This window comes from Palaemon carinicauda, chromosome 29 (genome assembly GCF_036898095.1).
Source record: "Palaemon carinicauda isolate YSFRI2023 chromosome 29, ASM3689809v2, whole genome shotgun sequence".
Classification (NCBI taxonomy): Eukaryota; Metazoa; Arthropoda; class Malacostraca; order Decapoda; family Palaemonidae; genus Palaemon; species Palaemon carinicauda.
The window spans coordinates 85,522,238-85,547,649 of record NC_090753.1 but is presented as its reverse complement, the minus strand read 5'-3'; the positions used below and the strand labels follow the sequence as shown (position 1 = coordinate 85,547,649).

The 25,412-nt window shown below is 38.9% G+C and overlaps 2 protein-coding genes across 4 annotated transcripts in view; one reads left to right on the top strand and one right to left on the bottom strand.

The window, feature by feature from the left end:
• Nup160 (nuclear pore complex protein Nup160) overlaps window positions 1-15,543 on the top strand; it is an 80,368-nt gene extending 64,825 nt beyond the window's left edge. Inside the window, exons 16-20 of the mRNA XM_068352867.1 lie at window positions 665-850; window positions 2,399-2,553; window positions 3,405-3,518; window positions 3,852-3,968; window positions 15,348-15,543. Coding sequence (XP_068208968.1) covers window positions 665-850; window positions 2,399-2,553; window positions 3,405-3,518; window positions 3,852-3,968; window positions 15,348-15,437 — 662 coding nt within the window. The 3' untranslated portion in view covers window positions 15,438-15,543. The remainder of the gene's footprint in view (window positions 1-664; window positions 851-2,398; window positions 2,554-3,404; window positions 3,519-3,851; window positions 3,969-15,347) is intronic.
• A 139-nt stretch (window positions 15,544-15,682) lies between these two features.
• Acf (ATP-dependent chromatin assembly factor large subunit) overlaps window positions 15,683-25,412 on the bottom strand; it is a 40,439-nt gene continuing 30,709 nt past the window's right edge. For all 3 annotated transcript variants that reach the window (XM_068352864.1, XM_068352866.1, XM_068352865.1), the window contains exons 16-24: window positions 25,063-25,347; window positions 22,264-22,417; window positions 20,327-20,550; window positions 19,540-19,704; window positions 18,800-18,951; window positions 18,542-18,690; window positions 18,017-18,277; window positions 17,766-17,908; window positions 15,683-16,943 (exon numbers count right to left, since the gene is read on the bottom strand). In XM_068352864.1, the coding sequence (XP_068208965.1) occupies window positions 16,677-16,943; window positions 17,766-17,908; window positions 18,017-18,277; window positions 18,542-18,690; window positions 18,800-18,951; window positions 19,540-19,704; window positions 20,327-20,550; window positions 22,264-22,417; window positions 25,063-25,347 (1,800 nt within the window). In that variant the 3' untranslated portion in view covers window positions 15,683-16,676. The remainder of the gene's footprint in view (window positions 16,944-17,765; window positions 17,909-18,016; window positions 18,278-18,541; window positions 18,691-18,799; window positions 18,952-19,539; window positions 19,705-20,326; window positions 20,551-22,263; window positions 22,418-25,062; window positions 25,348-25,412) is intronic.

Sequence of the window (25,412 nt, the reverse complement as noted above, 5' to 3'; positions counted from 1 at the left end):
TCTAGATTTTATTTTACCGTCTACTCTACAAAACCAATGTTTGCAAATCAAATGTATAGCCTACTGTTTAAAATATGACAAAATATTGACGACTCGTTACCGAAGTTTAGGCTATTCACTGCCGATAAACGAACCCAGTCTACTCGTGAAAACCTTGAACGCCCAGAGGGAAAAATAAGGCTTTTAAATATACTGTACTAAACAAAAATAATGCTTTAATATACCATCATTAACACTACCATTACAATTATCGTAAGGTTGGAGAAAGATAAAGATTGCCGAGAACGTAACCACATTTCTGTTTACATTTTGTCAGCTGGACTCGCACAGTTAACAGTTGATTTCATTGTTGTGGAATTTTATCCTTAAATAGGCTATTCATCATGAAATTATGTTAATGAAATGTAATGTTAATATTGTTTTGTAACATTTATTATAAATCACCGTATTTAGGGCTACCAATATACTTAAAAAGACTATAGATTTGATACATTTTGTAGTGCTTGACTCGCGAACTTTGAACAGCCTCGTGGATACAGAAAATTTATTTTTGAAAAATAGCGATCGTGGAAAAGGGGAATCGTGTAATTCGAACACGCTTAATTCGGGACCCTACTGTATTTCTGTTGTGATTAACTCCTTAACTTTTTTTTTTTTTTAATAGGTGGACCTCTAAGTGCTTCTGACACTATCAGCTTGTTAACTCATGGCCATCTGTTCAGAGAAGCGGTTCGCCTAGCAAAACTGTTTGACCTCTCAGTCGTTCCCATTTTCCAAGGACTGGCCAATGCTTGCCTGCATGCGCAACCATCACAGGCGCATGCTTTGAGAGAAGCAAATGGAATTATCAGTAAGTTTTTATGTAGGATTTAGGAATTAGACATTCTTTTTATTTCTATTCTATTTGGATTAACTGTTTGTTTTGCAATTACCTGTCCCACTGTAATTCCCTTGCCTAGTCTTCTCAGGATTTTCCCTGAATTAGAAGTCTCTTTTATTTACATTTGGAGTCTTTTCACATGCAATTAGTTAGCCACGAGCTGAACATATTGCTACCTGAGATGGAATGTTAGGTCATCACATTTATCTTAACAAGGGTTCAAATCACGCTGCTTCCCATGACACGGGATACAAAGAGAATTCGGATTCTCATGATCAAGGACCAAATCCTTTGAACACTCCGCACAAGCAAGCATAGCATATCCAGCAAGAGTCATCTTTTAACCTATTAATATAAGCTGATAAGTTTGTTGTAAATAACCCCCCAAAACACGCAAAACTCAATTCTTTGGAAGAATAATTGCGTGTTCAAAGTCTAAGCAACTAGAAGATTGAAGCAGTGCGGTGATAAGATATCCAAGTGTTCTAATTGCCATACACCTCCATTTCATTTCAATACTATACTTGAGGAACAATACTATTGCAGTAAAAGAAATTGGAAATTTGTTTAGATTTTATGGCAGACAGCATTTAACAAACTTCAAGATGGAAGCAATAGAAGGCCAGAGGTGGTTCATTGGTTTATCAATGTTATCTTTGTCATGACAAGTAATTGTACTGAGAGTGAAAAGGACGATAAGAATTTGCGTATTACTCACTTAAGCTAAGAGACAAATTGAAGTTTTCTGTGTACTCAACTTGAAACAGGTTTGGGTTATAAATTTTAAATAATATCATCTTCCAAGATTTATGAATGGGTTTAAAATAGTATTTTCTTTTGTATATGGTGCATTATTACCATCTCGCTTGAATATTCAATCAGGGACATTGAAGAAAATCACAGGTTAATGGTACTTGCATTTTCACCTCTTGATTTAAGATCCTTTTTGCTTACTGTACATATGTTCCAATTGTAAATGGTTGTAGTAAGCATGAGGCTGCAAGTATAATAGTAAAATATAATGCAAGACATTAATCCAAGAATTTTACAGCTCTTGAAGATTCCCTCTAAAATCTTGACTTCCTTTTTGTGGAAAATATGATGAATTATCAACGAATCACAAAGCTTTTGAATTCCTTGAACCCCCATGAAAGTAATCCTTAATAGATCAGTAATTTACCATTTTGACCTTTTAATTTTATAAGTAATGCCTTTCTTGCTGTGACACCAGTGTGTATTTTTTTCAATTGGATTGTCACTTGACTTTGATGAAAGGCAATAATTTAAGAACAAACTGTCTACCATCTTTGTTGTTCAATCAAGAGCTTTGTCAATTGTTATTGTTTGTAGGTAATTTTGTTTGTGGCAGTTTATATTTTATTTATTAAACATCATAATGCCTCTTCGGTGTTAATGACCTTAAATGTCAGGATGCCAGAAAACCTTAGATCAATTAATCAATCATAATGCTTCTAACAACATATGTAATAGTAGATAATGAAATAACTTTTTCACCAGGAGAAAGTGAAGAAAATGAAGTTTGGTGGAATCTGATGAAAGATTTACTCAAAGAAGAGGAAAAGGGTAATCAGTCGTTGCTTCATCGTGCAGTCTGTTCTGTTTTGCTTCAGCACACAACTGTATTGCCAACTTGGCTTGTCAACTCATATAAGGTAATGGATAGTATCTGTAAGACGTTGTTTAAAACTTAATTGGATTAACATAACAAAGGGTAAACTTAGGCACATTAGTTTAAAACTTAATCGGATTAACATAACAAAGGGTAAACTCAGGCACATTAGTCTATCAGCTTCCTTATTTGTTTTCCTCACTGGGCTATTTTCCCTGTTGGAGCCTTTGAGTTTAAAGCATCCTTCTTTTCCAGCTGGGGTTGTTGCTTAGTTGGTAATAATAATAATAATACAAGTAATTAAAATTTTAGTTGGCAGTACCGTTTTGCCATTACCCAAACATTAATTACGGGTCTTAAGAGATAGCCTAGTTGCTTATGCGATTTTGGATTGTAATATAAAAACAAAATACATTACACTTATGAAATAAACAATAAAAGATATAGGAAGACAAAGCAGTTATAACAAAAGTGTATAATGGTGAAAGGACTGATGAGTGCAATGAAAATAAAAAGGATAAAGTAAACAATTCAAGTACTGTATTCATGAACGAGTAAAAAGAGGTGGAGTCTTCAGATATTTAAGGACCAAATAGTGTTTTAAGAGTTTTGATGGTCTTTATATGTTGCATATTAGATATTTATATCATCTTAAGCAGATTTGAGAGTCATTTTGAATTATCTTTTGCATGTAAGTTGGTAAAAATGGTATAAAGATGATGAGTAAGTTGTTCTTTTAATTAATAGGCGCATTCCTTCTTGAATTTTGAACTGTAGTTCACTACATGGTTCATTGACTTGGAATAACTATATCTACTCATACAATTTTACTGGAAGAACTCTCAAAGGCAGTCTTATTAAATGTTGAAATGACCATGATTTTTCTTTTTTCAGTTGCGTAATTGTGGAGAATTATTGCAGCTCTACGTTAACCATGGCCTAGTGGAGGATGGAGTTAGATTGGCTTGCCAATACATTGATGGTATTTTGGGCCACGGAACAGACCAAGTATGCTATTTCTCCTCTTGTAACATTAATTTACTATAATGGAATTCTTTGTTGGTATTTGAGAAAGTCTTATCCTTGTTGTTTTACAGATGATAATACAAGAATTTACTACAAAGAAATTCCTAGAGATGCTGAGAAGGAAATTTAGATAATTTTTATGTTTGGTCCAAGGCTTTAAATTCAAAAAAAAAGTTTGCCCACATGATTTGTTCTTTTAAAGTACAGAAATATTGAAATTTAAACAAAACATTAATTCTAACTTCATTCAAACGCTTTCAAAATCTAAATCATTGTAATGGTTTAGTTAGTTTTAACATTGATTGCTTCTTATAGGTTGGGCTTCGAAATTCCCTCCATTCAAGAGAAGCACCTGTGTGGATGCCATACACAGCATTAGATAAGCTACTTTTAGAGCTACGAGAAGTTCAACAGACTAAATATTTTTCAGAGGTATTTATGAATTCTTTAGTATTAAATTACTTTTTATATATTGATAATTTTTCTTTAAGATATGATAATGCTCTATTTGTTTTGTCTATCCCTCATCATATAATCTTATTTTGGTTTGGCAACTCCCTTCTAATCTTCTCTACTGTCAACTTTACTTTCTCTCTGCTTAATATATTGATTATTCTTCCAAACCATATCCAATAATCCTCTCAGTTCATGATGATGATTTAGGCCTCCGTCCATTATTGACACTAATTTTCATTGTATTAAGACATTTTATTGCTATTCTAATTGTTTATGCACCATGGTATACATAAAGTTCCTCCTCATTCACCAACCAAAACACAAGCAAGCTACATTTTATATGCTTTTACAGAACTCATATGGCAGGCCAAAAGTTTCTTTTCGTACACTTTTGTTACTTGGTACGATATGTATAACTTTTTTGCAGTATACTATCAGATTTTCAATATTAAACTTACCCGATAATCATGTAGCTGTCAACTCCGTTGCCCGACAGAATTCTATGGAGGGATACGCCAGCTATCACAATACTAGAAGGGGGTGTACTTACCAGCGCCACCTGTGGCCAGGTACTCAATCATTTGTTGTTGACACCTCCTCAATTATTCCTCTGTCGTGCTTCCGGCTAGACGTTCTGGGATACGCTCATGGTCTTCGAGTTTATTCATGGATATTTGGTGAAGTATTCTCTTAGATTAACAGCTGTCGCATACTGGAATCCTTTTTATATTAGCTAGTTAGCTTTTATATAAATACTGATTAACGGTTAATGAATTTTTGCTTGTTTTTGGATCACCCTTTGACTTACTCTTTGAAACAAGATGTCTGACGTTTCGCAAGCTCCCTCCCATAGACGATGTAGGTCTTGCAATAGGCGTATTCCGAAGGTCTCGGTAGATCCTCACACCGCTTGTTCTGACTGTAGGGACAGGCCCTGTCTATTAGAAAATCGGTGTGAGGAGTGCGCCGGACTTTCGGAATTGGATTTTGTACGTCTTTTAAAATATTCATCCAAGTTAGAGAGAACTAGAGTTAGGAGAAGTTCTTCTCACTCTTCTATGTTTTCCTCACCTCATGATCCCCTACCTTTTCCTACCCCTGTAGTGGCTACCCCCGAACCTACTGTGTGCCCTCCGCCTGATATGTCAACTGTTTTGCGTGCTATTCAGGCTTTAGGAGATAAAGTAGAATCAGTGGTTAGTGACCATAAGTCTCTGATGGCCGAGGTTAAAGAACTGAAGGTCAAGAGTGCAGTGGGTGGAAATAGTGCCAGTGCTGTGACGAGTGCTAGTGTCTGTGCAGTGCCAAGTGCTAGTGGTGCCAGTGTGGTGCGTGAGGATTTTTCTGTGCGAGCCAGTCGTCCTCCCAGTCCGGGACCTCTTGCAAGCTCCCATGCCCAGGGGAGAAGCAATGTCGAAGGGCTTAAGGGTTCGACAGGCCTTGTTAGGCGCACAGAATTATCCTCGGTGGTTGCGGGCGTGTCTTCCTTAGACCGTCACTCCCACCTGCAGACGATTGAGCCCGTCTTCTCGTCCGCTGATCTTCATGCAGGGAAGAAACGTTGGTCTCAGGTCTCGAGACCGCTTAAACGTAGAGTTCAGTCAGCGAGTGCTCAGCCAGGTTGTAGTCATTGGCTCAGCTCCGACTCGCCTCTGTCATCGGTCGACTGTACTCCGCCCAAGAGGAGTAAGGTTCTGCCTATTCAGACCCCGACTGTGACTTTACCTCAGTCTGTTATCGTTTCTGCCGACCCCAAGTGGACCCTGCTTCAGTCCATGCAAGTTCAGCTTTCGGACTTGATGCGTGAGTGTCGGGCTGAGAGTGTTGCACCGCCTGCACTCCCTCCACCTGTTCTCGCTCCGCCTGTGCTCGCCCAGCCTGCACCTGCTCCGCCTGTGCTCGCCCAGCCTGCACCTGCTCCGCCTGTGCTCGCCCAGCCTGCACCTGCTCCGCCTGGTCGCAGCACCATCTGCCAGGCGTACGATGTTGAACCACTTTCGGAGTTTGCTGTTCACAGTGTTGTTCAGCCTCAGCCTTCTTTAAGGCAACCCTTGCTTTGGGATCAGGAGAGTTACACTCTTCCTCCTCCTCCCCTTGCTGCTCCACCAGTGGTGCAACTCTCGGTTGGGGTACAACAACCTCTCCCCTCCGTGAGTCTGTCTGCTCAACCAGCGCTGCACCGAGTTCAACCCTCGTCTAGGCAAGCTCATCTACACCATGGACTTGCGCCTCAGGAGCCTCAGCTTGCTAGAACTTTACCTTGTTCTGCGCAGCCTCAACCTTCTCATGCTCCACTCATCTCTCAGGAACAGGAACGGACTACTCCGCCTCCGTCCTCCGCTCAGCTTGTGCAAGCCTTGGGTGCAACTCTTGCTAGGAGTCAACCTCCTTCACCCATGCACCTGCCTTCTGCTCCGACTGTTGTTCAGCCTATGCAGTCTGAACCTCAGGTTTTCCCTCAAGTTGAGGAAACCTCTGTTATTGTTCCTACCCGTTCTGACTCTGCGGTTCAGCATTCTGGTCCTTTTGCTTCGCTACCTTCTGCTGATGAAGTGTCGGATGATGAGGAGGCACATCTTGATCCCTCATCAGACGTGGAGGAGTCTAAGCTTTCTCCATTGTCTGTTGATTTTAGAAAGGTCTTGGCTCTACTCAGGGAGCTTTACCCTGACCACTTCGTCTCTGCTGTTCCCCGCTCTCCTCCATCTGAGTTTTCGCTAGGCGTACAACAAGCTAAGTCGAGCTATACTAAGCTTGTCCTAGCTAGATCCTCCAAGAGGGCCTTAAGGACCTTAGGGGAGTGGCTTCAGTCTAAACAACACCTGGGCAAGACTTCCTTCATGTTCCCTCCAACGAAGCTCGCTTCGAAAGGTTGCGTTTGGTATGCCACAGGGGAAGCACCAGGCTTGGGAGTTCCTGCCTCTGCCCAGGCTGACTTCTCAAGTCTGGTGGACTCGCCTAGGAGGACTGCGATGAGACGCTCGAAGGTTTGTTGGACCTTCTCAGACCTGGATCATCTTCTGAAAGGGTTGTTCAGAGCTTTCGAAATGTTCAACTTTCTCGACTGGTGCCTGGGAGCCCTCAGCAAGAAAACATCTCCTGCGGACAAAGACTCTGCCATGCTAATTATGTCCTGCATGGATAAGGCTATCAGGGATGGATCGGGTGAGCTAGCGTCGTTATTTGTATCAGGGGTGTTGAAGAAAAGGGAACAACTGTGTACCTTCCTCTCAGCCAGCATTACACCGTGCCAGCGGTCACAGCTCCTTTTTGCTCCACTCTCAAAGTTCCTCTTTCCCGAGGAGCTAGTTAAGGACTTGTCGGCTGCCCTGATACAGAAGGACACGCACGATCTTGTAGCCTCATCGGCTCGTAAGTCTAAGGTTACCACCTCTGTCCCCAAGACTTATCGCTCCCCAGTGGCTGATACCCCGGCCACTAGGTTCATACCGCCCTTTCGTGGTAGAGCCCCCAGCCGAGGAAGCTCCCGTCCAGACTCTCACAGGGGCAAGTCTAGGAAAGGACCCAGGACATCTAAGGGAAAGCACTGACTCTCAGATTCTCCAGACAACAGTAGGAGCCAGACTCAAGATCTTCTGGCAAGCCTGGGAGAAGAGAGGTGCAGACGCACAGTCTGTCAGTTGGCTGAGGTACGGTTACAGGATTCCATTCTGCCTCAAACCGCCTCTGACCACATCGCCCATCAACCTCTCTCCCAACTACAAAGAAGAGGACAAGAGGCTAGCATTGCAACAGGAGGTGTCGCTACTTGTGCAGAAGAAGGCAGTGGTTATAGTCCGGGACCATCAATCCCCGGGCTTCTACAACCGTCTCTTTCTTGTGGCCAAAAAGACAGGAGGTTGGAGACCGGTGCTGGACGTCAGCTCTCTCAACGAGTATGTCACCAAGCAGACGTTCACAATGGAGACGACCAAGTCGGTCTTAGCAGCGGTCAGACAGGAGGACTGGATGGTCTCGTTGGACTTGAAAGATGCATACTTTCACGTTCCCATTCATCCAGACTCCCAACCTTTCCTGAGATTCGTTTTCGGAAAGGTTGTCTATCAGTTCCAAGCCCTGTGTTTTGGCCTAAGCACAGCTCCTATGGTCTTTACTCATCTGATGAGGAATGTAGCGAAATTCCTGCACTTATCGAACATCAGAGCCTCCCTCTACCTAGACGACTGGCTGTTGAGAGCCTCCACGAGTCGTCGTTGTCTGGAGAACCTCTCTTGGACTTTAGATCTAATCAGAGACCTAGGTCTATTAGTCAATATAGAGAAATCTCAACTCATTCCCTCCCAATCCATTGTGTACCTGGGAATGGAGATTCAGAGTCGGGATTTTCGGGCTTTTCCATCGGCCCCCAGGATAAACCAAGCCCTAGAGTGCATCATGAGCATGCTGAAGAGGAGCAATTGCTCAGTGAGACAGTGGATGAGTCTCACAGGGACCCTCTCATCTCTGGCCCTGTTTGTCGAGCTAGGGAGACTCCACCTCCGCCCTCTTCAATTCCATCTTGCAGCTCATTGGGACAAGGGCTCGACTCTAGAAGCAGTCTCTATCCCTATCAACCAAGAGATGAAGACCACTCTCCGGTGGTGGAAGCACAATCTTCTTCTCAAGGAGGGTCTATCATTGGCCATCCAGACCCCCCATCTTCATCTCTTCTCGGATGCATCGGACTCGGGCTGGGGTGCGACCTTGGACGGACGGGAATGCTCAGGAGTATGGAACAAGGAACAAGGATTACTCCACATCAACTGCAAGGAACTGTTAGCAGTTCATCTTGCCCTGTTGAACTTCAAGTCCCTCCTGCTAGGCAAAGTGGTGGAGGTGAATTCAGACAACACCACAGCCTTGGCTTACATCTCCAAGCAAGGAGGGACCCATTCGAGGAGCCTTTACGAGATCGCAAGGGACCTCCTCATTTGGTCAAGAGGTCTAAACCTCACACTGGTCACGAGGTTCATCCAGGGCGATATGAATGTTTCAGCGGATCGCCTCAGCAGAAGGAATCAGGTCATTCCCACGGAATGGACCCTCCACAAGAGTGTGTGCAACAGACTTTGGACCTTGTGGGGTCAACCTACCATAGACCTGTTTGCCACCTCCATCACCAAGAGACTTCCGCTTTATTGTTCCCCTGTTCCAGACCCTGCAGCGGTTCATGTAGATGCTTTTCTTCTGAACTGGTCCCATCTCGACCTGTACGCATTCCCTCCGTTCAAGATTATAAACAAAGTTCTGCAGAAATTCGTCTCGCACGAAGGGACACGGCTGACGCTGGTTGCTCCCCTTTGGCCTGCAAGAGAATGGTACACAGAGGTACTTCAATGGCTAGTCGACTTCCCCAGGACTCTACCTCTAAGAGTGGACCTTCTACGTCAACCACACGTAGACAGGTTGCACCCAAACCTCCACGCTCTTCGACTGACTGCCTTCAGACTGTCGAAAGATTCGCTAGAGCTAGAGGCTTTTCGAAGGAGGCAGCCAGTGCGATTGCCAGAGCTAGAAGAATTTCCACTCGTAGAGTCTACCAGTCTAAGTGGGAGGTCTTCCGAAGCTGGTGTAGAGCCAATTCAATATCCTCTACCAATACCTCTGTGATCCAAATAGCTGACTTCCTTCTTCATCTTAGGAATGAGAGATCCCTTTCAACATCTACGATTAAAGGGTATAGGAGCATGTTGGCCTCAGTCCTCCGCCACAGGGGTTTGGACCTGTCTTCCAACAAGGACCTTCAAGACATTCTCAAGTCTTTTGAGACGTCTAAAGAACGTCGTCTTTCCACTCCAGGCTGGAATCTAGACGTAGTCTTAAGGTTCCTTATGACATCTAGGTTCGAACCTCTCCAGTCAGCTTCCTTCAAGGATCTTACCCTCAAGACTGCTTTTCTCGTTTGCCTTGCAACAGCTAAGAGAGTCAGTGAGGTTCATGCCTTCAGCAAGAACATTGGTTTCACAACCGAATCAGCTACATGTTCTTTTCAGCTTGGATTCCTAGCAAAGAACGAGCTTCCTTCACGTCCTTGGCCTAGATCGTTCGAAATACCTAGCCTCTCCAACATGGTAGGTAACGAACTAGAGAGAGTTCTTTGCCCTGTCAGAGCTCTCAAATATTATCTGAAGAGGTCTAAACCTATTCGAGGACAGTCAGAAGCCTTATGGTGTGCCATCAAGAAACCCTCGAGACCCATGTCCAAGAATGGGCTTTCGTACTATATAAGGCTTCTGATCAGAGAAGCACATTCTCACTTAAAGGAGGAAGACCTTGCATTGCTGAAGGTAAGGACCCACGAAGTAAGAGCTGTAGCTACTTCGTTGGCCTTTAATAAAAACCGTTCTCTGCAGAGCATTATGGATGCAACCTATTGGAGGAGCAAGTCAGTGTTTGCATCATTTTATCTGAAAGATGTCCAGTCTCTTTACGAGAACTGCTACACCCTGGGACCATTCGTAGCAGCGAGTGCAGTAGTAGGTGAGGGCTCAGCCACTACATTCCCTTAATCCCATAACCTTTTTAACCTTTCTCTTGAATACTTTTATTGTTGTTTTTATGGTTGTTACGGTAGGCTAAGAAGCCTTCCGCATCCTTGGATTTGGCGGGTGGTCTATTCATTCTTGAGAAGCGCCTGGGTTAAAGGTTTGGTAGAGGTCCTTTAGTAGGGTTGCAACCCCTTGTACTTTGGCACCTTTGGGTTGATTCAGCCTCCAAGAGGAACGCTGCGCTCAGTAAGGAAGACGAACTTTAAATAAAAGGCAGAGTAACGGTTCTATTCGACTTCCTTACCAGGTACTTATTATTTCATTGTTATTTGAGATAACTGTTATATGAAATTTGGGATACTTAGCTATCCTTTAATCATGTACACTGGTTTTCACCCACCTCCCTGGGTGTGAATCAGCTACATGATTATCGGGTAAGTTTAATATTGAAAAATGTTATTTTTATTAATAAAATAAATTTTTGAATATACTTACCCGATAATCATGATTTAATCGACCCTCCCTTTCCTCCCCAGAGAGAACCAGTGGACCGAGGAATAATTGAGGAGGTGTCAACAACAAATGATTGAGTACCTGGCCACAGGTGGCGCTGGTAAGTACACCCCCTTCTAGTATTGTGATAGCTGGCGTATCCCTCCATAGAATTCTGTCGGGCAACGGAGTTGACAGCTACATGATTATCGGGTAAGTATATTCAAAAATTTATTTTATTAATAAAAATAACATTTTTATCATGATGAATAGTCCAACTGTTCATAATACTTGTGGACAATAACAAAACAAGAAAAGACAAATAGCGACTTACAAGTTAATGAAATGCTGATACACAATGTATAAGTACAGTAATTACAATAAAAGTAGCAGCGCTATGAAGTTTGTTACTTATAGTTTGTCATTTTTAGTATGAAGAAATTCTTTATAACCAATTTACTAAAAGCTACAATAAGGGATAAATATTATGGGGAATGACTTATGTAAAGTTCTACAGTATTGTCTTCTAACTCACTGAGGTTGATTGGAAGATAGGCCAACATGAAGTGGGGAAAATCGTTTGGTCCTATGCGAATATAACACATGAATTTTCTCCTAATCACTTTGTGGGTCTTGAAGGCTCGAGGAGTGTTGGAGTGATACAGGGGTTTCACCTTAAATCCCCACTGGCATTTGCACAGAGTGCAAGGTTAAGCCCATCCTTCATAGGCTTATGCCCGGGTAGCTTCTTTTCTTCTGTGATGAATGTCTGAAGAGGTATTTTCTTCTAGAAAATGCTAGTTTCCAAACCACCCCTGAGAAGCCTTGAACTCTGTGGTTGCCTGCTATGATGTCCCTTCTCCTGCATTGGCTTCGGACTGAGCATGCACGAGATCACCGAAAATGAAGCTGGCCTTTTGACAGATTATCTCTTCGGTGATCTTGTCTCCAGTGATTCCCTTGTCCTTAATCGAGACAAGCAGTAGTCTTTCCATCTCATCGAGGACGAGGCACCAGTTACGTCGTTAGGTGTTGCTGCTTTGATGGCTCTCTTCTGTTCCAGGATCGTTCCTATCGTAGACGGGTTTCGGTCATAATCCTTCGCAATCACACTTAACCGTATGCCAGCATTGTATTTCTTGATTATTTTCATCTTTGTCTCCATAGAAAGCATCATCCTCTTCTTTCCCTGCACATCAGCAACTTTCTTCGGACCCATTGCTAATAAAGTAACGTAATATCGCAACACGATGCAGTACAATATTCACGAAAGCAAAATCACAAACACAAAGTTAATGTGTACGATACTGCTGCCGAAACAAAAAGAAAGAAGAACGCCAATGCGTAGATGCATGATGGGATATACAGTAGTACAGTAGATGCTGACCAATAGGAGAGCAGGATCTTATGGCAGTAACTAGCATCTGAGTAGTTACATAACCAATGGGAGGGCCGAAGGATGGTGGCGAGTTTACGGGCTGGCGGTGCGCGAATTTTAAAATCGGTCTCGGACACGGTCAGACTCTAGTATCACATCTCCTTTCATTGTACAAAAGATTTTTTGTGATGCGAGTCGTAATATTCTTTGCATCTCGTTTCGTAGTGTGAAAATTTTGTGTCGAGAGGTATGACTATGTGATACAGGAGCAACATGCATCGCCCACCTGTGTTCTTTTATCACAAGAATTGGCACACGTACAGATGGTAGGAATTAGGGTTTCAATTCTCTTTCCTTCCTGGAACATCCCTCTTTTGCTTTAGGGAGAGAGGAAGAGACATCAGAAGATTCTGTTTTATAATAGTAGTTGGTCTTGTACCAAATGCATTTCCCTCATCAAAAGGTCCAATAAACGTACTAAGCGAAGCTATCCTGTACATAACAAAATGGTCATCAACCCAATCAAGTTGGACACCTAGTAAATTCTTGCTTCATACACAAGGTGATAAAAGTTAGGTATCAGAAATATTGTACTTACTTCCTCGCTTGTGAAAACTTTATGTATCAGAAATATTGTACTTGCTTCCTCGCTTGTGAAAACTTTTTGGTTTAGTTGCTCACTTGATACTATGTGATTGTCATCTGCTTTATTTCTGTTTTTTCATTACACAGAATAGTTGAAGAGGAACCTACGATCGTTCTTCTTGCTTGTATATGGTACAAAATTTTCCCTTCACGGGCTCTGGGGTTTCCTTGTGCCTTGCAAAAAGGTCATCTCACTTTTTTTCCACGATTGCAATTTCCCACAGGAAACCTTATGATTACTATTGTTACTTGCTTAGCTACAACCCTGGTTAGAAAAGCAGGCTGCTATATGGTCAAGGGTTCCAACAAGGAAAATAGCCCTGTGAGGAAAGGAAATACAGAACCAGATAGAAATGTGCCAAGTGTACCCTCAAGCAAGAGAACTCTAACCCAAGACAGGAAGACTATGGTATAAAGGCTGTGGCACTACCTAGAATAGAGAAAAATTGGTTGATTTTCTAGTGTCCTCCTAGAAGAGATGTCAACCATAGCTAAAGTCTCTTCTACCCCTATCAAGTGGAAAGTAACTACTGAACAATTAGTAGTTAACTCCTCGAGTGGAGCAATATGATTTACCATGATCGGGATATTTGATAGTTTAGTGATCAGCAGCCTTTCATTTTAGTTTACTGTCATCAGTAACCACATGACCTGGATTAACGATTAGAACGTACACGTGCCTCAAGTGATCATCACCAGAGAACCAGTTAACTTTTCTTTCCCTGCACTCCTACTGTTAAACATGAAGAAATCGCCAAAACACAATGACCGATCAGGTAATCTCTTTTGAGACTTCGACTGCTTCCTCTGCATAGTTTCATTGGAGGAACAGGAAGGTTTTATAGTACAAGGCACAGGAGCTCATGCTTTGAGCACAAATGCTGGTGGTCAGTACAGTTGGCAGCCACCTTCTTCTCTCTCTCCTGCTTAGGTACATTCCAGATGCTTGAAGAGGACACCATCAAGTTAAATCTACCTACCTGTCAATACTGTCTCTCGACCTAAATTATTTCACGCTCGTGAGACTAATCCATGATGTCAAGATCCCTTGAACAGATGTTACAGTTGACCTTCATGACTGTTTAACTTCTATTTTAATTAAAATGTTAATTCTCCCATCTTTTTGAGGGTTGAGGAAGGATGCATGGTAATGTGAACCCAACAATTTACTTAAGCATTACATTATAGACGCTGAATCCTACAAGGAAACGAGTTCTTCCACGACTTTGTCATTAGACAGTACCCAGCCTATGACTTAAAAGGTCAAGGCCATAGGTGGTTATGAATCATTAGTGCTCTCAAGAGGGGCAAGAGTGCTTATACTTCCTGGGATTTTAGACGGCCATTTTGTTGTTAGGGACTACTTTCCATCTGAGGATGACTCCTTTTAATGTATACATTTAAAGGACGAATGTTTATATTCAATAGGAACATAAAATTTTTTTTAAAGTAATTTATATTTTTCCAAGCTATACAGACCCAAGTCCTTCAAGATAATTTATATTGTTTACCTCATTCACGCCACAAAACCTAAGTGAAGGTGAAGGTGGCTACGTAGTAAGCCGGACATCTCTGCCGTTAACTACAGACACCTTATTATGACTTCTAACAGCAGTGTTTCCAGCTTCAATAAAAACATACTCTAATTAAATGACTCAGGTTTTTGTGGTTAGGAAAAAGACAAATTACTTTTAAAATGTGATTTCTAAGGGCTGGAATTCCTGGGTTTAATCCAAAATTCTCTATGCAGTACTGGACTATAATTTCCAATTCTGCTATTTAGTTGGGCAATAGCAGATCCTTTTCTTACCTTTCAGTGTCTGCTATGCATTTATGCTGCTCTATTTCCTAATCTATCTTTACTGTTAATGTCTTGATAGGTAGCAATTGTTTTGAGATTATACAAGTGGTAACCAGTTATAAATAAATTTAAGACGACAATACTGTATGCATATTCGTAAGAGAATAGTTGAAAGCTGTACCTTTACCAGTTTGTTGTTGTCTTGTAAGTCCATACACTCATGTGATGTCTTGCAATAATAGCTCCTTCATGTTAACTTGAACAAATATTCCCCGACTCAAATGCTAATTATTATTCCCGTTTTACTAAATGAAATGGGTGCTTTCAATTATAATTTTTGTGAAGCTACTTTAGTGTATGATATTTAGTTATGCACAAATGCAGATGAAAAGAAGTTTTAATATTATTACTAAAAGAACCTTAATAGAGGCATTAATATATTGGATGATGCCTTAATTTTAAAGAATAATGTCAACACTAAGAGCAATGTGAATATCAGGCAAATATAGAAATGAGAAAATTTTTAATTAAAATTGTTTTTCCTTCCACAGTTATCTAGAGAGCTGAATGATAAACTTCATCTGTATCACACACAATTACAGAAGGTTTCCCAAGACAGAGTTATCTTACTTCAAGGCTAAGTTATTGCCCATTTTTAATATTTTAATGTCAAGTAATTTTATTTTCTCTTGGTTTTAAGTTGATTTCACACAGTGTAATTTTTGTAATAAAGTTATATTAATTATATTCCTGTACTTTGACTAACAATTTAGTGTTGAAAATCATTTCAAAAGTTACAAATGCTTAAAAGATGTTCTGTAAATAAAATACAGATTTTAGTAAGATATATAAATCTGTATAGATAAGGAAATGAAAGCCATTGTATAAAGGTTGTTTATTATTAGATAATATACGAATACTTTTAAAAAATAAATATATAAAATGTTATTTTCAAATTACATATTTTACCAGTCCAGTGATGGCAATGATATTGAAACCTGGACAGGTTCACCACTAATATCTTTGAATACCTAGAAAACAATCTAGAAAGTGAAAAAAAAAATTAGATTAAGCCAATTCGTTATAAATTAACCATATAACAGGCAGGCTACTTGGATATCTTATAAAATCCAGGTGCAAAATTTTACAATTAGTTACAGGTTTTGTTTTGGTCTAGTACCTGATGATCTAGTCAAGTTGGGCACCACACTTGTCTTGTCGTTAAAATTGCGACGAAAAGTCCTGTAAAATATTTTTTAGAACTTACAAAATACCTTACTTGCGCTATGTATTTTCCCTCGGACAACTTGAGTTATTTAGAACCTTCTCTTGAAGATATTTAGAATTTGCTCTTACAATACAAGGTTCACGTTAAAATTACATTTATCTTACTTATCCCTTGCAATTTCCCTCTGAGAACTTGTCCGTCGTAGATGGATGACAGGCATTTCAAAGGGACTGCAGAACAGTTATTATTGTTCCTTGGTCAAAATGCCTGATAAAATTTCTAAGACACTAAGCCTAAAAATTTTGATCTGAAAATATTTCTTAACAAAAAACAAAGGTTTTAAACCCTGAGGTTCATCGTAAATAAATGGCAAACAAATGACATTTCTTCTTCTCTCCTCTTTGTAAAATGTTTTGCACCAAAATCTGCAAAACTTTGTAGCATCAACTTAACAAAAAGAGGAAATAAATCTACCAGAAAATCTATAATCTTTTTGCACACCACCAGAAAACTATAGAGTACTTCTCATTATTAGGAAAATACCAAGTTATTTTCATTTCTGGCTTACCCTTATGTTGGAAACAAAAATGTGCTATATGTACATTGTATTTAAAACTATGTTCTTTAAATGCAAAATATGAAACAAACTTTTTCAGACCTTCTTCTTTTTGGCTGGTTGTTTCCTCTCTCCCTGATAATTAAGTCCGAGGTCATGGACACGTTTCAAGAAGTACTTTGATAACAGTTTTCCTGCTTTGTATTCGTCTGTGTTCTCCATGTTGTACTGTTGACAGTTCTGGAATACTAACATCACATCGGCAATGAACTCTTCATCCTTCAGGTACTTCATGTCAAAGAGCTTAGCATGAATTTTGCGGAAATCCATGGGCTTTTTCACAATTTCGTAGTAGTCAGGAGCCTGTTGACATAAGAAAAAATAATAATGTGCAAAATACAATTGTAAAACCTTGTGATATAAAAACTATGGGGAAACGTACAATGGTTTGGTACTCGAGCCCTAAGCTAGGATGAATACTTAACTCAGCACAAATATTAAATAAAATGTGACTTTACAACCTTTATCATCCTTTTCATTGATAGGTGATATATTTATTAATATTTTCATATACACAAGACAAAAACTGGTAAATTAAGTCCAATGGCAAGTACAGTAGGCAAAATGTTAATAAGAGTTATAAATAGAATGAATTCTGGTCAAGAGCACTTCTGTTGTGTGACAGTATCTATTTGTTCTAGGTTCTTTTTTACCACCATTTCCTAAGTAGTCTCTTATCCTGGTTCTAAATGTACATTGCTAAACTTTGTAAAAAAATTTTTAAAATGTCCCAAACATTTTGATCTATGTTTTTTATCCGCATATCTTGCAATCCTAATTCAACATTTAACTGCCTAAATGGGTAGTGGCATCAGAAAGATATCAAAAGGCACAATAGAATTTTGGCTATTCCACAGCCAACTGACCATTTTAGCAATCTGTTCTGCAAGGAACATACTCCCACCTGGTCATGCACCTTGTAGGACAATGATAATTGATGAACTTTGACAATTTCTTTTCACAGAGTTACACATAGTCAATGAGTTCTCCACTTAGTCTGAATACACACTTCTGATGAAATCCAAACATTGAAACTATGCCCAAAGATCCAGTTCCATTGTGAAATATCTAAATTCTATAAAGAAATAAAGACGTAATTAGTAATTAATGGGATACATTACTTACATCTTTTTTAGATACAGGTTTTACAAATGGCCAGCTATGCGAGTGCTTCAACAGTTCTTCCAATATCGTTTCGAGTGCTGGAGTGTTCAACTCGCAGGCGTCATCCACCAATGATCTACGAGTTCTCTTTGGTGTTGTGTTCTCTGAAATATTTGTAAAATACATTTAGTCGTTGATTAAAGTATCAGACTTCTCACCAAAAAAAAAGACAATTCGTAGATCACCAAATTTTTTTTTGTGAAATAACTAACCTTCTTCATTTTCTCTTAAGCGGAGTTTCTTTGCTGCTTGTTCACTGGAGTCGACATCACTTCGCCTTTTTTTGTCAGCTGGAGGAGAACTCTTGTTGGTGTTTTTCTCTTTAGGAACACCCTTCTTCGAGCTTTCCTTTTTGTTATTCTTTCCACTCTTCTTCTCTTTATTTTCTTTATTAGATTCCTTTACTTTATGATTCTCCTTATTTTTATCTTTTTCTTTGGTTTTTTTCTTGTCAGCTTGACTTTCTTTCACGTCTGGGGGGAAAAGACCCAGAAAAATTTAATTTCAACTTGAACAAATCAATGGATAAATATTCGAAGCTAAGACAGATTAACTACAAAATTAAATTTATATTATCAAAGAAGAATTCAAACAATATCCAAGCAGAGGTTTGGAATCAAGAATCATTATAACCCAAATGTGAATTTGAAAGGTACTATACAAAGCTGGCAAATATTATTAGGAAACATTTCTATAAAGGTTATTTTGTATGACCAAAATGAATGGGAAAAGGTTACCTGGGGACTGACACTGCCGACAGGACCAGGAGCCACGCGGAACTTTACGCAAGAGAGCGCAATCCAGATGGAAAGATAATGGGCATGTATCACAGCAAATAAGAGTTCCGGACTTCCCACACTCATAGCAAGTATTATGGTTTTCCACTCTGTAAAGTGAGATGGCATAGTAAGAGTTCTGAAATTTTTTAAAGTCGCTTATAAATGAGATTATCAATATTGCTAAATGTTCTAGAAGACAATAGATTCAGAACTTACTCTTGATCCTCTTCTTCTGAGGAAGAATTATGCTCCTCTTCACCCTCTTCATCCGATTCTGCAGTGTATATTTGTCTGTTCTTCTTACGCGGACTCTTCGGCTTTTCTTTGGGTTTACACTTGTCACAAAACCAGTCGCCAGATGGTATACTCTGAATATAAGAAAAAATTTATCAATTTCATAATCATTAAAAACAACATTCAACTGAAAATGACTCTTAATCTAATAGTGATTAAATCCAATGCAGTAGCAGTAAAGGTTTAATTCAGATTTTTATTGGTCGTTAGACAATTTCACAGAACAACAAGAAAACAAGAAAAAATTAGCTGATAGGTGAAATGAATACTCTCTGAATAAAAGCAATTTAAATAGTTTTATTACATCATTATAGAGATAAATAACCTCACTAGTTCAATAGCCGAGTTATTGGCCTAACTTCATAAAAAGAAATATAAAACAAACCGGTTAGTAACGTACAGTACCTCTTATTTCTGTATATATTCTCTTATGTGTTACCGTCCTAAGCCTAGGAAGTACTTTTAACTGACAAGAGAGGTCATACTGAATAAGAAAGCATTGAATGGAACCTAATATGATCATGATGACTCAAAGAAAACCAAAGTGCGTTATCCCACCATAAAAATAATGTGGAAATAAGACAATAGAATTAACTCTTATAAGTTCAATGACATACATAGGAAAATAATCCAAAGGAAAATCTCAGGACACACCAACTAACCTTAAGTTTAGGTTTCAGGCAATAAATATGATGACCTTTGTCACAGCCGTCACAAAGGAGCATGTTTTCTGCGTCTGCTTTTCTACGACATATACGACACCGTGCATTCAGTGCCGAGCGTGACCAGGTTATGGAATTGTCTAATGTAGCATAGTGTAAACATAACTGAAAAGAAAAACATTTGTGACAAATAATAATGTATGAATATCAAGTCTATGAGAATGACTTTCCTTTAAATAAATAGTACAATAAAAAAAAAACCTTATCCACGATCATTAGACTTCAAAATAACAAGGAAATAGAAAGGAAGAATCGGGGAAATGATTTAGCCTTGAGGACAACACTCTTGTAAAATAAATTTCAGAGCAACCTACTCTGCAGTGGTGATGAAATGGCATGCAGTTTTAAAAATGTTGCAGGGTGCTTAAAGTTTAGCAGCTACAGGTTAGATATTTTCAGCGTATATTTTTGAATAATTTTACCAATACTTCAAGTGTCTAGTCGAAACGTGGATAAGGTCTTCCTGTATTATTATTATTACTTGCTAAGCTACAACCCTAGTTTGAAAAGCAGGATGCTATAAGCCCAGGGGCTCCAGCAGGGAAAATAGCCCAGTGAGGAAAGGAAAAAGTGAAAATTAAAATATTTTAAGAGGAGTAACATCATTAAAATAAATATTACTAACTTACTTCATTTCTGGTTATTATTTTCTTCATATTGTGAATGATAAATCACAGACAAATGGAGGTGCAAAACCAAATTTTTCCAAGAGGAAAACAAAACTCACCTGAGAAAGATTTGTGCTGGCCATTAGAGATTTTTCCCATCTTTCCATGGGGGTCCTGAGAGCATTATCAGAAATGTCTTTGTCATTATTAGCCTTCTTCCCGTCTTCCTCTTCGTCATCAGAATCTTGATCGGAGCCTTCATCGTCGCTGACCTTCTCCGCCGCTTTCCGTCTAAGCTTTTCCTCTAATCTCTCTCTCTTCTTTCGCATCTTCTCAGTCTCGCCTGGAAAAATTTCAGTGTGCAATTTTGAAAAAAATCCAGATTGCTAATATCAGCTTCAAGTAAAACTAGTGCTAAGAATATTGAGGCAAAAAAAAAAATAACCATATATGAATATGACTTTGATGAAATACCTTCAGAAGGCTGGAAGAAGGCTGGATATACAGACCAAAACCAGATGTTATACTATGAGAAGACAATAAATATATATAATACTTAACCCTCTGCTATAGCTCATTCCGCTGCCCATATACCTTTATCCTGTTATAGCACACCTTCGTTGGTCGAAATTCAAATATTGCGGGGCTCCGGCAATGAGTAGGTAAACAAAGTGGCCTATTATGTTTTGTTTTTATCATTTATCTACCAGTTACTGTATATACTCGTGTAACAGCCGATCTCGCGTATTGTGCGATCGCCAAATTTTCACCAATAAGATAAGACTTTATCATATATCTTGTGCGCCATGCAAATTACTTTTTGAGAAACAAAATTACATTAGACTAACCCCCTGACTTCATTTCTTCATCCCATCTACTTCTAATGGGTTAGAAAAATAAAAGCTAAAGATAGAAGTATTGTCAGTAACATTATAAGCATTGTGTACATGCATACTGCCACAATAACCACCAAACAAAAAACAGCTGATTTGTTATGAACAATCGAATCAAATAGGAGCTGTTTTGCTTTTATCTTAATCATCGTACTGTAGTAAACAAAGTAGCATAAGACTGACAATTTATTACATTATACTCTTATTCACTATGGATAGAAGATCCTCAAGAAAATATACTGCGAAATATAAACTATCAAGCTTGAAGCTAAAGAAATTGTAAAAAACAAAAAGGAAACTTAGTGGAAACTCATGAATGCATAAATTGCGTAGTTAAATGTAAATGCCTGTTACAAGATAATGTTAAAGTGTCTGAAAACTGAGAGTATAGTTTTGTTATAACACAATATAAATAATTTCCTAAGCTTCATAATCGAGCACCATAGAGCTAAACATTATAATTATCGTGCATTGGCAACATAAATGAAACCCTGGTTAACTTTTATATGCAATTCAACTCAACAATAAATAAAATGAGAGGTATTTAAAAAAAACCCATTGAAATTAGTAAGCTAAATGGGAAATGATAGATCAAGTAATAATTTTCTTTTAGGAAATACGAAATATCCTTAGGTAGTTTTGACTTAATCAGCTGATTTGTAAAGCATAGATGAGTGTTGACCAACTTATGAATGTAAACAATGGAAAAGATCATAAATCATTGTTTTTATTTATAAATACAAGAGTTAAATGTGAATATTGCATGCATTATCATTATTTTAAGTACATCAACAGTTTATTCAAAATCTGTTTTATTTCAAATATAGCTGTAATTTCTTTTACCACAGTAAATGTATATACAATTTGAACGACATAGCCTGGTCCAAGAATGCATAAGCTAATTTTATCTATTGCGTATTTTACAACCCATTGAATTTAGCTTTAAAATTAGTCTTTAAAACTCATGTTAAGCGAGTATATACGATTTTTTATAAAATTAATTTTATCAAAGGGGTAAAAATAGGGTAAAATCAGGAGTAAAATTTGAACCCGCGGTATTAATACGAATTATTACCCTAAGTTCTTTAGTTTGGCTGTAGCGGTACCAATTAAGCGCAACAGCAGAGGGTTAAGTGTACAGTATATACATATGTCATACTTACCAAGGGGTTGAGTAAGGTACTTAGCATCAACAGACTGGCCCACAAGCAAAATAGCATGGGCAAGGTCTTTCACCACAGCGGCTTTTGTGCCTTCATCCGGTAGATCTTCAGCATCTACCTCGGATTCCTCTTCTATTTTCAAGCCAAGGTCAACCTGTATACAGTTTGAAGGGTTAATTCTTCAACAGCTTACTAAATACATACATACATATACCAAGGCACTTCCCCCAATTTTGGGGGGTAGCCGACATCAACAAATGAAACAAAAACAAAAAAGGGGACCTCTACTCTCTACGTTCCTCCCATCCCATTACTAAATACCCAGTTCAATATTTTTATTGTTGACATAGAAAGGATTCTGATGTTATTTGCAGGTCTAAAAATTGTGGTTCAATGCAGATTTCAATGAACGTAATCACCTAGTGTGCAATGTGGAAAACTGTTCATGACAATACAGGATCTTTATGAGGGGGAGACTGGGATTTTGGTTTAACATTTCACCCTTTTCATACCTGTTCCCTATTCGCTAATTTGATCTTCCTCCAATTTTCACCTCATACACTAAAGAAATCCTACATGTAATTTCAATGAATCAAGAAATGAAACTTTACTGCATCATTTGAATACTGTAATTCATAACCACAATACAGTAATATACTGTTTTACACGGTTCATCCGTAAGTACCAAATAGAAAAATATAATCCATCTTACATCATTTATCCCAACCTTACACCAGTTTCTCCATCATAAAATAATGATTAACTGTACTTCACATGGAAGTTTATCAATATTAGTTTCTGTTTTTTTATATGAAAAGGGAACATAAAGTCACTTATAAAGCAAAAATACAACCTATACAGTCTCCTGGAACCAAGTACTGACGTAGGGCGGGGTATTACTGAATAAAGAATGGTCACCTAAGTACAGTTTTAGCTAATTCAATGATATTCAAAAGATATCTATAGACATTTTTGGCTAACTTTAACAAATAATCCATCTTTTTTAACGTACGCTAATATTAATCAGTCAAAAAGATCACAATGAAACCACAACAAGCATTATACAATGGAAAATAAATTGGTAGCAAGGAATTAAAAATTAAAAATCTGAAGTGATATATTTTTCTCCGAGAAAAATATATTTCTTATACAGTATAGATATATTTGGATAAAGCAGGAATGACTATGAGAAAGTTGTAAATAGATTAACTTGAAGTGATACACTAAAGATGGGTTACGCACTCAAGTCTAGACTTGATGGTAAATCTGTCAGAAGCTCTTGTCATGGGCAAGAGCTTATAATTGGCATGGCTGATACTACAAAGAAAGAGACACCACTCCAGAGGTATGAGTTTGCAAAGTTCTTCAGAGGTGTAAAACCTCCTAGGCAGAAGGGTAAAGTCCTTCAGCATGAATAATAAGGAAAGGATCTATGATATAGAATTTTCATGAAGACACAAAGAGGAGGCTGTCTTAGCTGAGGTAGCAAAGAATGTCTGCAATCTGTTGAGTTGTGGGCCTAACCAGAGAGAAACTTTTAATGACTGACAAAAGATGGCCTTTTCCTTCTAGTGGGAAAGAGTTTACAGAACTGAGCATTTTTGCCAACTCCTGAATGAAAAGCCTCTCTTTCCCAGATGCTCTCTGGTTTTCAGCTGCTGCCTCCTAACTTCTTATCTTGGACAAAAATTAGTGGCCTACCAAGTTCCTGATCCCTGATCTAGTTATTAATCTCTGGCACTCTTGTTTAGTCAGTTATCTGTGTACCAACCAGTTACATAGTTTATAAATGATTTAATTTAACTTAAGTTACTGATTTTGATATTTAAAAAATATCTTTCATCACATTTAGTTTATTCGTTATTCCTCCATTTCCTTTCCACACCAAGCTGCTTTCTCTGTTGGAGCCAGTGAGCTTGTAGCATTAGGCTTTTCCAACCCAGACTTTAGCTGAGGGGCAGCTTTCTCAGCCCTTTGTCAAAAGAGCTTACAGATTGGAGCATAATTTTGGCTTTGTGATTGAAAAGGAGCCTTCAGTGTCAACCAGAAATGAGAGGTAAACAATACACGATTGGATTGAACTTACAAATTTGGGCTACACTGTATAGAACAGTAACAGGGCATGTAAAATCATTCAGTTCCAAAGTACAACGGGAAAACCCTGCATTTACTTTACGAATTAAGATTGAAGAAAGGAGGTAGGAACATACAAATTACAATTGAAGGAAGGAAGTAGGAACAGAGGTAAAGAAGAGGGATGAACAACAATCACAACAACAACGGGACGAAGGAACATGGCAAACACCATTTAGTAATGCCTACAGTGCACCACGAGATACAAGGCTGGCACTCGTTCCCCAGACCTCGTACAGCCTTCTCGACACTTTTAGTCTGGATGCTACTCTGCCTCTATCACCTATTCCTGGCAATTGAGATGATGTGACAGTTTTGATAATTAGGAATGAACCTAGGTGACATCTCAAGGAGCATGGATTGTCCCCTTGTGCTTCTGCCTTGCCATTTTGCACAAAAGAGATTATCCCACCTAGCTTGTCAATGCAAGCTATCAAGGTTGTATTGTTATTCATCCGAAAAAAAATGAATCGTCAATTTATCGATTAACAACTGCAGTTCCAGGAGCACGGTGCTTATCTCGGGACAAGTTTTCTAGAGCCCATATTATGTAGAATACTTCCTTAGGTTTCTGTTAAGAACTAGAGGAAGGGGTATCAAATAAATAAATTCATGAAACAACTAAGGGGTCACAAAAGGAAAACCCTCTCTAAACTACAGACTTACCTTCATCTGTGTTATCCTTCTTCGGCCACCATAATCTATTTCAGAATCCCGTAAAAAGCCACCCTTCTCAATGGCCTCTCTCCAAGCATTGCGATTATCTGTTCTAAGAGAACCTAACATGCCCATGAATATTTTCTCTTCAGTTTCGAGTATCATGTCTCGCAGAGTTAGCTGAAGGATTTCATCGACTTCTGTGCCCGGGGGGAAATTCAAGTTGACATCCGAGTCCTTCTTTGTTGTTAAGTGACGCTGTGATTTCCTGGAGACCACATCAAGTTCAGGTTCCTGAAAAACATTAGACCCTTTTAAGTTCCAGATTCATAACATAAAAGCAATATACAGTACCAATA